Below are 13,477 nucleotides of genomic sequence, written 5' to 3' on the forward strand. Positions count from 1 at the left end.
AAAGCTGGATGAGCTAATGCCTACAGACACACACACACACCCCCCGCGCCCCCCCCCCCCCCACTGCCAGGCAAACACGTAGAGCTACAAGGCCAGATCCTTACGTGCTCAGAAAAGAACCTCTTTGAGAAGGAGGCTACAATCTTCCGGGCTTCTACCCCAGATTTTTGACGAACTTTATACTCCTCCAGCCAATTGACGTAGTCGGTGGGGCTGTAGTGGTTCATAAGGGAAGGCCACCTACGAGGAAAAAAACACCCCCTCGGCTTAACAGACTCAAAGGCAGGCAGGCGGGCAGACAGGAATCAAAGGCAGCCTTGGAAAACAGGGAGAGCAGTATGGTTTCGTGGTCAGAAGGGCCCGGCCGATGGACCTAGTTCAATTCCCCCACCTGGCACGCATGCACCCGCGCACGGTGTGACCTTGGCACAGCGATGTGAATGCTGTCTCCACTCCCCACCGATGAAATGGGAACAATTGTAGCGATAATAACGATAGTGATGACAATGACAGTGAACATTTATGGGGTGCCTCCTAAGAGCTGGGCCCTGTGTAAACGCTCCTGACACATCATCTCATTTAATAACCATAAAGGTATGTCCAATTATCACCAAAGTGGATGAATGAGGCTCCAAAAAGAGAAGTCTACCCCAAGGTCATACGGCGAGGATGCCGGGGCCAGAATTTATCCCAGGTCCCAAACCGAGATCCGTGCTCTCAACCAACAGCCAGGGGATGCTGCGCCCGCTTCCCGTAAGGGCTGTTGGGATCCCCGCATCCCCGGATCCCTGTAAACATTTTAGCTCAGAGTCGGGCACAAAAGAAGCGCTCAGAACGGACTAGCTGTGATACTACCGCCCTCATCCGTGAGTGAGGGCCCAGCTGCTGGGCGCTCCCCATGCGCAATTTGGGCACCGGAGGGTCCGCGCGGGTCCGCGCGGTGTGGACCGAGGGGCCAGCGGCCTGGAGGCCTTTGTCTGTCGGTCCACGGGAAGGGGTCCGGGGGTGGCATCGGGGCTGCGATCCGCGCGCGCGCGCGTCCGGAGGGGCCGGCGGTGGCCCGGGCCGGGGGTGCGCAAAACGGGGCACGAGCGACCGGGGCAGCGGACTCACCTCACCCGGAACTGCTCCTTCCACACCTTCCCGCTACTCTGGCACAGCTCCCGCAGTCTCCGGCAGGTGCTGGCGACGTGGAGGATGTCCGTGGCCGCCAGCGGGCCGCTGCACAGGATGTACTCCAGCAGCTCGCCGGGCAGGCTGACCAAGCAGCCGAGGCCCGCCTCGTCGGGCATAGCCTCGTCCACCACCGCTTGCACCACCTCCATCGGGCTGTCGACCGCTGCCTCCGCCATCTTGTCCGAATACCTGCGGCCGCTGCGCGCGCGCTCTGGGGAAATCCCTTCTCGCCCCGCCCACCTGACTCACGGGGTGGGCGCAAGGGTCGCCCCGCCCATGCCCGCGGGCGCAGCTCCGCGTGCCCCGGTTCCTGCTGAGAGCGCCCCTCCTCGGAGACCAAGGGAAAAAAACAAGTTTTGGAAAACAACTGGGATGTGGGCCTTGGAGTCGTGAATCGTGAATCGGCAAGAATGTACGTGCCTGGCCCTTCTTGTGCATGAACTCACTGAACCTTCCCAGTAACCCTATGAACTCTTCTTATTCCCCCCCAAGTTACAGATGGGGAAACTGAGGATTCAGGGGGATAACCAGACTTGCTCAGAGTCCCTTGTCCTACCTAATGTTAATACAGACCTAACTGACTTTTCCTTAACCGTGCTGTAAACCCGTATGCTGGAATCGTAACAAACCTAATATTCCGGTGTGGGTTCTGTGCAAGCATTTTACTTCGGGTCTGCAAGGGCCCCCCATTTGAGCCCTCTATGGTAGGTACCTTATTTATACCTGTTCTGCAGATAAGGAAAACAAAGCTCATAAGGGTGGGTGTCACTGGTTCAAAGTCACCAAGACAAAAAGTCGTAGAGCCTGTATTTGAATCCTTCTTTTTTTCTCTGCTTGCATCTTTAAAAAAAAAACAAAAAACTCAGGTTAGATGAGTGCTAGGCCCAACGCTGTGCCCTGGAGACACGGAGGTGAGTAAGCGGGTGTCCTTGCCTCTCAGGAGCTCACAGAACAAGCTGTTTCAGTACACGGAATGCTCACTAAATTCCCCCCCGCCTGGAAATGGAAAATCAGAATGTCCCGAGACAGTTCAAGTAGTAAAGTCACCCTCAATGGATGGTGTTAAGCCATCCACGGCTCTCTATTGCCCTTAGAAATAAATCTGAAATCCCTAACATTGTTGCGAAGGGACAGACCCCTACCTACCATTCCATGCCTGTCTGAAGCCATTCTCTCCCTCAGTGACCACACGCAGGCCAGGCTGCTCTTTCCTCCCACCCATGTACTACTCCCACTCCTGACAGGTTTATGCCCACACTCTGCTCCTCCTCTTCCTCCGGGCCTCCCTTCCCTCCGCCCAGCCCCAGAATAGAAACGGTTCCTTCCCAGCATTGTGCAGTCTTGTAGTTGTTTACTGAATTTATAATTGTTTAACCTGTGTCTGTCCCATTAGATCAGAAGCAACTTTGGAATCGGGACTGTCTGGATGTCCTGTTATTCGGCACAGGTCCTGCACACAGCAGATTCTTAATACTTGTCTACTGCAATTGTCTAACCGGTTGTTTGGAGTGAGTTACTTAGCCGTTCTGAGACCCAATTTCTCATCTGTTAAATGGGGATGATAATAATAATGTTGGCCTCCTGGGACTGTTGAGAAGATCCATGAGTCCACTTATGTAAAACATACTCCAGTGCCTGGCAGAGAGGAAGCGCTTGATAAATGCGTGTTATGGGGGAACAGGGAGAAGCTGCTTAATGGACACAGGTTTTATCTCGGGGCGATGGAGAGGTTATTGGAAGTAGGCGGAGGTGGTGGTTGTACAACAGAGGGAATGTACTAAATGCCACGGAATCGCTCACTTTAAAAGGTTGCATTTTATGTTATGTGAATTTCATCTCAATACGTTTGTTGAAAGATGTGTCACTGTTTGCACTGGTTGGCTGGGGCCGCCATAACCCAGTGCCAGAGGCTGAGTGGCTGAACAGTGAGTTATTTGCTCGTGGTGCTGGAGGCCAGAAGTGTGAGATCAAGGTGTCACCCACCGGGGTTGGGGTTTTGTTCTGGGGCCTCTCTTCTTGGCTTACAGATGACTGTCTTCCTGGTGCCTTCACATGGGGGTGTGTGCATGTGTGTCTCCTAACTCCTGTTCTTATAAGGACACCCAGACCTTTTGGATGAGGACCCACCTTCACAATCTCATCTGACTTCAACGATCTCTTTAAAGACCCTGTCTCCAAATATATCACAGAGGGTTGGGGCTTCGACATAGGAATTGGGGGGTCAGTGCCAGCGTGGCAGCCGAGACCCCAGTCATTAGAACAGAAGGGTTAGAGGAGGCCCTGGAGTCTGGCAGAGCTGGGACCAAGTCTGGACGGACCTTCATGGTTGTTTACCCGGTTGCTTCTTCTCGAAAGGCTGACTCACCTTGATCCACATGGCCCCGCCCCGTCCCTACAGCTGCTCCTTCCCTGTCTCCTTTGCAGGCTCACCCAGAGGGTAGGTGTTGGGGGACCAGGGGGCACAGCGACAGGCCCCCCCTTTCACTTTCCCACCCCTGCCCACACTTTGAATGACAGCCCAAAGCCAGTTCAGGTGTTCACATTCCTCTCTTCCGTTCAGCCTGCCCCTCTGAGACCTGGACTCGCTTAGCCAACCAGTCACTGGATGTTCCCTGTGGGCCCCTGGGATCGAACTCACCTGGGATGGGACTCACACCCCCAGCGTTCCACTTACCTTGTCCCTCCCAGTGGCTTCTGCCTAGGACCAGAACTTGTCCCTGTCCTTGGCACCTCACCATGCAAATGCCCCCCACGGGTTAACATCTCGGTGCCTTGGTTTTCTCACCTATGAAAATGAGGGTAACAATAGCTCTTCCTATTAGATGAGACAGTATCTACATTATCATGAATGCATTGTGCTCAACTACCACACATACTCTGCTGACTTCTGTCAGGTCCCCCAGGGTCTGGAGAGAGGGCTGGAGTTTACCTTGCGTGTGCTGGGAAGCACTGTCCAGGTCCAAATGCCCAGCAGAAGTTAGGTTCTTGTGCGTCAGTATTTGAAACAGAGAAAACAATTTTCTTTGCTGAAAGATCACTCCTGATGTTTCTCATCTGTCTCCTTCTGTCTCCTCAGCCAGTCCTAGCCCATGTCTGCCCTGTGGCTCCTCTCTGTTCTCCTGGCCCCCACCCTGGCCCGGAGAGTGTGAAAATCAGCTCCCATGGCCCTTGATGGACAGTTTCCAGCCTGTTACGTGGAAGGCAGACCCCTCAGCTGCACAGGTGGTAGGTAAGCCATTCTCATGAGCCACCACTGCTGTTTAATCAGTGACACCCTGGCCCTCCTGTTTTCCTGTCTTCTGATCAAAGATGATCAAAATGTTGTCAGGGGAAAAAACCAGCAAAATTTCTTGCCAATCCAGAAACTCCTCACCACAGCTCTACCGGAGGGGAACTGTTTGATTGCTGAACCAGCATTAAACCACACTGCAATGCCGTCACAGGTCCCCTACCAGTGAGGGGACAAAGACAGAGGGAAACCCACCCTTTTCTGTGTTCAGTCATGCACTGCATTCTATGCGCGTGGTCGAGATTAACGGTAACTTGTCCTCACATAGGAGGACCTAACTGTGCCTTTGTAAGACATTCCTTTCTGGTTCACCCTAAGCTTATCTGGTAGCGCCCCATGGGGTTACCTGACTGCTTCTGTCTCCAGGGATAATAAAACCTGTCATTTTTTATGACGGGCAGGGTTGAAGCGGGGCGCTCAGGTCACCCTTCCACATCTAGGGAGCTGGGGACACCTCCTGCCCCGCAATTTCATTTCTAGACAACGGTTCCCAGACCCTCAAGGAAAACATTCCTGGGCCAGTACAGTGGGGCAAGAGGCTTGTTTTTTCTTTGTTTACTTTTTAAAAGGTTTTTGAACTGTAGTGTATCTGCACATGGGCTGTTACTTGGCCATAAGAAGGGAGGAGGTTCTGACCCACCCTGCAGTGTGGAAGGACCTTGAAAACTCGATGCGGAGTGACATAAGCTGACGTGAAAGGCCAGACATTGCGTGAGGCCATGTAGATGAAATACCTAGATTAGGAAAATTCAGAGAAATGGGCCATCGTGACGGGTTTGGGAGGTTGGGGGCGGGCAGGAGAAGAATGAAGGGTTCTGGCCTCGTGGAGACAGTTTCCGCTTAGGAGGGTGGAAAGGTTCTGGAAGGAGACCGTAGGGATGGTTGCACAACCTCGTGAACGTCCTCAGTGCCAGTCAGCTGCCTTCTTTAAGCCAGTTTAAGGGGTACCTTGTCTGTTATGTCTCGTTGACCACCGTTTAAAATCACAGCACACAAAACAGATTCACACACCTCTCAGACACAGGACGGACTCACACTCACACACAGCTGCTCCAGGAAATGCTCTGACAGAGAAAGAAAGGGCGGCTGTCTTTCCCCTTCGGCCACAGGGGACATTCTGTTTTAACACCTCTCTCTCACAGCACCCTCTTGCTAAACAGGCAACCGTATTCTGCTGAGAGCTGGTCCCCGCTTTCCTGGGACCTGGGACAATCATCCAGCAGAAGCCAAATCCTAGAGTAATCCCCTCTCGGCCTCATGTGACCTGGCCGCCCCAGTGTCTCCGAGCCCCCCCCCCCCCCCCCCAGCAGGAGGCTGAGAACTCGTCCCCGAGGACTATCGGTGTATCTCTGCTTATCTTTGGCCGGAGGACATGAACATTCCTCTCCCATGAGATCTCCACCAACTGGCCTGAGAGACCGTTTCAACTCCTTTCCACATCTTCAACGGCTTGCCTTCTTTTTCAGATGAATACCATATACGCTCCTTTCCCTTCTGGTCCATCTCCCCCAATTCTTCGTCCCACCCGAGGGGCCTTCTCAGCCCCTTTAGGTCCTGGCTCCAGCCCTTGTCTGCAGAAATAAGTCTGTTGACCACAGGCTTCCCTCTGTCTCGGGCCCACCTGGGACCCCCTCCCTTTCTTGCAGGACACGTTCTCGAGCTGCCCTCGCTCATACATTGGGTAGCTACGACGTTCACCCACCAGCGTGGGCAGGTCTAGGCTTGGTGGGTCCTGCTTGGAGGCCGGAGTTTAGAAAAGCAAGCCCCTGGGGTGAGTTCCTAAGTCCACAGGAGAGCCTTTGCGTAGGATGAGAACAGAGGGCGCCTGGGGTGGGGTCTTGCCGAGCAAGGGGCCTGAAGGGAGGCTTCATTAATGCCACGGTGAAGGGGTCTCTTCTGCAAACTGGCAGCCTCCGGCCCTGACCAGTGTGGCTCAGTCGGTTGGGCAGCGAACCCACAGAGCAAAAGGTTGCTGGTCTGGCTTCCAGTCAGAGCACATGCCTGGGCTGGGGGTTTGGTGACTGGTCGGTATGTGTGTGAGAGGCAACCGATGGATAGTCCTCTCTCTCTTTCTCCCTCCCTTCCCCTCTCTCTTCAAATAACAAAAAGAAGTATTTTTAAAAAATCTTACAACTCTAACCTCCATGAAAGCAGGGCCCCTGTCTAATCTCACTCAGATATGTGTGGCATTTACTGAATGTCCTGGGAGTGACGGCATCCAACCTGTGGACACATTCTTCAGACCAGCTGAGCCCCCGCCCCTCCTGTACTGGCTCTGCACCTCCCTCAAGTCTCCTGCAGTCCCCTCACTGATGGGGCCTCGCCCGACCCCCCTCTGCCCCATCCTGCTTTGTTCTTACCACCCCCAACAGCCAGCTGAGGGCTTCTCTCCCTCCGGGAGAAGGGGAAGCAGCCCTGGGCCATCTCCAGGGCCCACAAAAGGGCCTGGCAATACTGGGTCCTCACTGTGCGTCTACTGGTGTGTGACTTAATCCTCTAAGTGAAATTCAGCTGAGTTGAATATGCTTTGCTGGGGTGGGGGAGGGTGGACAAGAATCTTCGAGGGCCAGAGGGTGGATGAAGATAAGCCCCCAAACATGTTCACACTGTGACCCCTAAAACCTGTGACTATGCCAGGGTGGGCAAAAGCAGGTTTACAGTTATGAGTACATGAAACAGAATTTATTCTTGTATTATTCTTTATTAATGGTTGTGTTAGTTATTTGTGTAACCATGGCAAACCTACTTTTGCCCACCCCCCTGTATTACTGGGATGTGGGGTTCCCCTCGCACCACTAAGCACCAGCTGCGGGGGGGTCCTGCAATTCAATGCAATTCTGACAACTTCTGCCTGACACCATGACCTGGAGACAGACTCTGTAGGTTTAGGTTCAGTCCTACAAGACTGCCTGCCCCCCCTTTGCAGAAGCCATTGCAAGTCCAAGTTGCCACCTGCGCTTCTGATGAACCAGCTCCAGACTGGAGGTTCCCACGATACCGTCCTTGCGTTTGATTACTTTGCTCGAGTGCCTCACAGAACTCGGAGACACATCTTACTTACTGGGTTACAGGTTTACAGTAAGAGGACAGATCTCAGGAAGAGCCGGTGGAAGAGATGAGTGAGTTTGGGGGGAGGGTGAGAAGCCGCCACGCCCTCTTCAGGGGCAACACTCTCGCAGCCCCTCCCACACATCCCCCAACCCGAAAGCTCTCCCAACCCTCTTCTTCCTGGTTTTTATGGAGGTCTCACTACAAAGGCACAATTGGTTAAATCGAAGACTGCTGGTGATTTGACCTCCAGCTCCTCTGCCCGCCCTGAGCTTAGGGGGTGGGACTGAAACCTTCAACCCTCTGATCACCTGGTTGGGGATCTAGCCCCTGCTCAGGGGCTTTCCATTAGTCACTCATTAACATAAACTCAGGTGTGTTTCAACAGAGTTCGTTAAGAATAACTAGACACCTTTATTGCTCTTATCACTGAGGGAATTCCAAGGGTTTTAGGAGCTCTTTACCAGCATGGGGATGAAGACCAAATAGATAGTGCGTATTGAAAGTCACAAAATCACAAGGCTCTCAAATGGGAAAAGCCACGGCAGATGTAATTAAGCCAGAAATGTTGAGACGGGGAGATTATCCTGGACAATGTCATCTCCAGAGTCTTTCTAAGCAGGGTGACGGGTCAGGGTCAGAGAGAGATGTGACAATACAAACAGATATTGGAGTGATGCTGGGCCATAGGCCAGGATGTACGAACAGCTTCTAGAGGCTGGAAAACATACAGAAGTGGATTCTCCCCTAGGATACGGCCATAAGGAACGAATATAGATTTTAGTTTTCTGTTGCTGCTTGAACTAATTACCCCAACTTGGTGGCTTAAGACAACACCCACGTATTGTCTAATGGCTGTGGATGTCACAATCTCAAACGGGGCTTATGCGGCTGAAACAAACACGCAGGCAGAGCTGTGCTCCTCCTGAAGGAAGGAGCCTGTCCCTGTTGTTTGCCAGCTCCTGGGGGCTGCCTGCATTCCTGGCCCACAGCGACATGACTCCAGCCTGTGCAGCAATCACGCCGTGAGCCAGGGAGATTTTGTGATAGTTGCTCAGTGTCACTGAGGCAGTAGGTGACGACTCCACAGAGGCAGATGACACACACAGACGCATGCAACTATTGCAAAGCCAGACTCCCAGGCTGCCCCGTGACTGGTTCAGAGGGAAAGTGCACCTGGAGCTTGGAGCCCTGAAAAGACAGTGTTTGTATCAGACCCTCAGCCCTACACTGGGGTTGGGCCGAGTTGGGGGAGGAGGGTGGGCTTTCCGGGTAGGGCAAGTGGCAGAAGCAAAGGCCAGGCAGGTGGAGGGTAAGAGCTGTGTTTAGAACTATTAAGGTCAATCTGCAGAAGGGAAGGCCTGTGGGGAGCAGGGAAGAAAGTGGACGCGCAGAAGGCTGCGGGTGGCCAGAGCAGGCAGTGAGTCTTGGCCAGTCCCTTAGGGGCACCGAATGCCTTTGAGCAAACGCATGACTGGGTGAAAGAGATGTTTCTGGAAGAGCAACGTGAGGACGCCGTGTGCTTTTTGAGGAAGATGATGCATGGCATCTTAAAGGAAAAAGAAGTGGGTGTCCCTGTCCTCACAGACTTTTCCAGCAGCTGGTCTGCCACGAACTGCACTTTCATGAGGGGACTCTCTTTAATGCTCTATCCAGCAAAGCTCCCATTTAGAATGGAAGGGCAGATAAAGTGCTTCTCAGATAAGGTGGAATTCAAGGAGTTCATCATCACCAAGACCTTATTATATGAAATGTTAAAGGGACTTATCTAAGAAAAAGAAGTTAAAGAAACATGAGCGGTGAAAGGACAACAAACTCACAGTTATTAACAACCACACCTAAAACAAAAGCAAACTAAGAGGACAGCTAGATCAGGAGTGGAAACATAGAAATGAAGATCTCAAGGAGGGTTAGCAACAGGGGAGTGGGAGGAGGAGAAGGGGGGAGAAGGTACAGAAAATAAGTAGCATAGACGGTAGGTAGAAAATAGACAGGGGGAGGGCAAGAATAGTATAGGAAATATAGAATCTAAAAAACTTGTGACACATGGACATAAACTAAAGGGGAGGGAATGGTGGAGGAGGGGGGTAGAAGGGGGGTAGAAGGGAACGAAGGGGGGAATGGGACCACTGTAATAGCATAATCAATTAAATATGTTTTTAAAAATAGCCTTTGCAACAAAACCGACTCAGTCGCTCAGCGCACAGGGTTTAATGAACGCCACAGACACTACACCCTGAGTTTACTGCACGTCTCCAGGCTTCCTTGCCTCGAGTCCTTCACCCAGTCACGTTCCTGCAAGACCAGGAACAGGAACAGAGTGGACAGCAGAACTCACTGCCCTCAAAGATCTCAAAGCTCTCAGAGACAAGTAGGTTAGGGAGGAACTGAGTCAGCCTTGGGCTGTCCGCTTCCAACCTCAACTCTGAGTTCTGGCTGAAAAAACGGGGATGCAGGCAGTCGGGAGACCAGCCTGACCCCCTCCCTACTCCCAGATCACTTTGATAACCACCTGGCTTTAATCTGCTACTTGATTAACAACCTTAGTTTGCTCCTGAGGCCCTTGCTAAAGCGAATTCCTTTTGGTGACTGGGTTGAGCTCTATCTGTACTGACCCACCTGGCTGTAAATACTTCCCCTGCTTTTGTTCTTTTGGCGATTTTGCCAAAGGGTACAGAAAAAAGTTTATTTTTACTATTGAACTTACTATGAAGCCCAACACATTCTTTTATTTTTTTAAACTTACTGATTTGAGAGAGAGAAAAACATGTTTGTTGTTCCACTTGTTGATACATTTACTGGTTGATTCTTGTTTGTGCCCTGACCAGGGATCAAACCCACCAGCATTGGTATATCACGGCCACACTGTAACCAACCAAGCCACCCAGCCTGGGCCACATGAGGCCCTTGGATTCAAAAACCCTTTGTTTCTCTCCCACCCGACTCGTTTTCCATCCTCTTCTGTTTTGGATATATGGTTGGGGAGGTTCTGTTTGGGTGTAAACTTGGATTTTTCTCCTGGTAGCAACAGAAGCTACCCCCGTCTGGATGCATAGAAATGTTAAATTGTCCCCAGCCCCCTCTGACACGGGGACCATCAAAACTCCAGTGTGTGCACGAGTTACTCAGGGGAAAGGGTAAAAAATGTGAGGAGGTGGCAGACCTTATCCCCAGCAAATGCTAATGGGCAGGTGCAGGGAGAGGCCGCAATCAGCGTCTAAAACAGCTGGCTGCCGAGAAGGCAGGTGGGCTGAGGTCTGAGAAACCCAGCGCCTCCGCATCAGATGGCAGGTGACATCAAGATGGGGCAGCTTGAGCTTCAAGGCGAGGGCTGGGAGAGTTGGAAGGAATCCTCGTGTGGATCTTAAGTTTACTGACTCCTGTGCACGAAACCAAGGGTCCTTAAAGACTTGGATTAAGTTTAGCCCTAAACCCCAGCTCTAGCAGTTCCCTCCCTGTCCCTCAGCCGGCCCTTCAGAGGCCTGGCCTTTCCCCTGGAAAATCAGCAGCCCCCGAGGCAGCAGAAGACCAGAGCCCGGACTTGACTAAGGATCACACGTCCCACTGAAGATAACATCGGGGCCTGAGCTAGGTTTCGGCTCCGGTGCCTTAAGGTGGAACAGCCCCCTGGCTACTTTCTGATGAAACCAGACAGAGGGACGCCAGAGCAGACCTCAGAACTGTCCTCAAGACTTTAAGGAATGACTGGCCCTTACCTTACCCCTGGCCAGCCAGCTGCCAGCACGACCCCGACTCTCTGGGCCTGAGGTGTTCTGAGATTTTGCCCCATGGAACCTGTCACCTACATGCCACGGGGAGTTGGGGTTCTCAACATCAGTTCCCCGTTCTCCTCGATGGCACTGCTCATGACAAAACAGCCAGTCTTTCCCCACTGCAGTTCTTGGCGTGGAGGGGCTGGCTCTCCAGCCCCGACAAATGTGCTCTGTCTGCTCTGTAACACAAGGCTATTCCACTCCGGTCTGTTCCTGTTGTGTGGTATATAGTCGTCCACTGAGTCCCAATTCAACACAGTAAATTTGGAATCATTATTTTACAGGGAAGAAATGAAGGTACAGAGAGGTTAGGTAACTTATCCGAAGCCACACAGCTAGAAAGCAGAGGAGCAGGGCTTTGCGCTGTGGCCCCCTGGGTCTCCCAGCAGTTGCCCTGGCTGGGTGTGAGGAATGCAGATTCTGGAGGTGAACAGTCGGGGTTCCAACTCCACCTGACACTCCCCGCCTATGCTGATCTTGCTCAAGCTGGCTGGTACCCTTCTGCCCAGTTTCCCAGGCTTTAAAGTAGGGACAGCAATGGTCGCAGGTCCGAGTGTTCTGGGGAGGAGTAGCAGTTAATGACTGTTAGCCATCACTTTCAGGAACGTACCTCTGAACGGCAGTGTGGTGCCAGGCCCGATTCTTGGTCTGCCTCTGACCGGCAGCCCACCCTGAAGGTCACCTTCAGAATCCCCCTCAGGGCTGTCAGAAGTTTTGGCTGAGAGAACATCACAGCTCACGTTTCCCCTCTAACTAGTTGGGCTGCTTTCTCACCCCCATTCCCTGCCTTTCTTTCCCCTACCCAAGGCCATTCCCCAGTCGGCCTCCTGGTACCCGTCTCAGGGTGGGCTTCCCAGGGGTCCCTGGCCTGGGCACGTGGGCAAGGGTGTGGGAAACTCCAGGAAAACCCAACAAAAGACAGCGGTCAGTCGGGTGGAGTCCACTTTTTAATATTTTAACCATGATGCAAACAGGCATAGTAGGCTTCTGTTGGCTTCCATCGAATTAGAAGATGAGAACTATACAGAGGAAGAGCATGCGGCGAACACAGCCTGGGCAACCGCGCAGGGCGTGGGCGGGCGTCAGTCCTTTGTGGAAGGTGCTGGAGCACGGGACACTGGGCAGAGAGTAGCAGCATCGAGAGCTCAGAGGTAGGGGGCAGTCCAGGTTTATGACAGCGTTTGTGAGCGTGTGGGAGCGTGTGTGCGCGTGCGCGTGTGTGTGGTCAGATGAGACGTCCCTCTGCCCACCGGCCCAGTTCCCCAGCCCTGGAATGGAAACCTACAGCACAGCATCGTGAGCAATCAACTGTGTGTGCACACCCCCAGTCTTCCAGAAAGTCACTGCTGAGCCCCGAGTGGGTCTCACGATCACGACAACAGAGCAGCAAGCAGCACAGGGTGAGGGCAGGAGGCAGGGCTCAGAGGGCATTAGGCCTCTGTGGGCCCGAGTCCAAACAGATGCCCATGGCCTGGCCTGTCACTGTAACAGAACGGGCACCCTTCGGCCTTGGGAGGGAGTTTGTGAAGCCATGCCTTTTCATCCCCGCCCAAAGTCCTTCAAGTCCTGGTGTGGTGGCGGGTAACAGAGACGAAGCCGCCAAAGCTGAGGAGGGCTCGGCTTGCCCCCGGGACACCAGGTAATGTCCGAGGACACGTTTGGTTGTTATGTTTGGGGGGGCTGTGCCTGACAGCTCAACATCCTCAACATCCAGTGCCCAGGATAGCCGCCCCCCCCCCCCCGCCCCACAAAGAATTCTCCAGCCTCGAATGCCAACACTGCTGAGGCTGATGGACCCTAGAGTCTCCTGGAGCCCAGGAGCCAAGTCTGGGCACTTGGATGTCCTGGAGTCTTTCTAAAAGGCTGTGGTAAACAGCATCTTCAGGTGGATTTGTCCCTGCCTGCCCGGGCCACCTCCTGAAGAGTGGGCTCTGTCCTGGACCAGAGAGACACGTCCTACTGCTTCTGAACTGCCCATTCTAGGACAAAACAAACTCGTAAACATACTAAGGCATTTTTATTCCTGACCACCTCCCTTGCCCATGGCTTTGACCAGACAGGGGACCCCCAACAGATTTGCTCCCCCAGGTCCTCACAGTAAGACACATTAGAGTCTGGGGAGAAGAGGCTTTTCCTCTTGGACCCCTTTGCCACAAGGCAGGGACTGGAGAGGCCAGGCAGGTGTCAGCCC

The 13,477-nt window shown here is 53.1% G+C and overlaps 1 protein-coding gene across 6 annotated transcripts in view; it reads right to left on the reverse strand.

Moving 5' to 3' along the window:
- Positions 1-2,409, reverse strand: part of FBXO21 (F-box protein 21) — a 36,287-nt gene extending 33,878 nt beyond the window's left edge. For all 6 annotated transcript variants that reach the window (XM_037156172.2, XM_037156170.2, XM_037156169.2 and 3 more), the window contains exons 1-3: positions 2,323-2,409; positions 1,114-2,016; positions 105-240 (exon numbers count right to left, since the gene is read on the reverse strand). In XM_037156172.2, the coding sequence (XP_037012067.2) occupies positions 105-240; positions 1,114-1,352 (375 nt within the window). In that variant the 5' untranslated portion in view covers positions 1,353-2,016; positions 2,323-2,409. The remainder of the gene's footprint in view (positions 1-104; positions 241-1,113; positions 2,017-2,322) is intronic.
- Between the last annotated feature and the right edge of the window lie 11,068 nt (positions 2,410-13,477).

This window comes from Artibeus jamaicensis, unplaced genomic scaffold (genome assembly GCF_021234435.1).
Source record: "Artibeus jamaicensis isolate MK-2021 breed Jamaican fruit bat unplaced genomic scaffold, CSHL_Jam_final contig_525, whole genome shotgun sequence".
NCBI classification, from domain to species: Eukaryota; Metazoa; Chordata; class Mammalia; order Chiroptera; family Phyllostomidae; genus Artibeus; species Artibeus jamaicensis.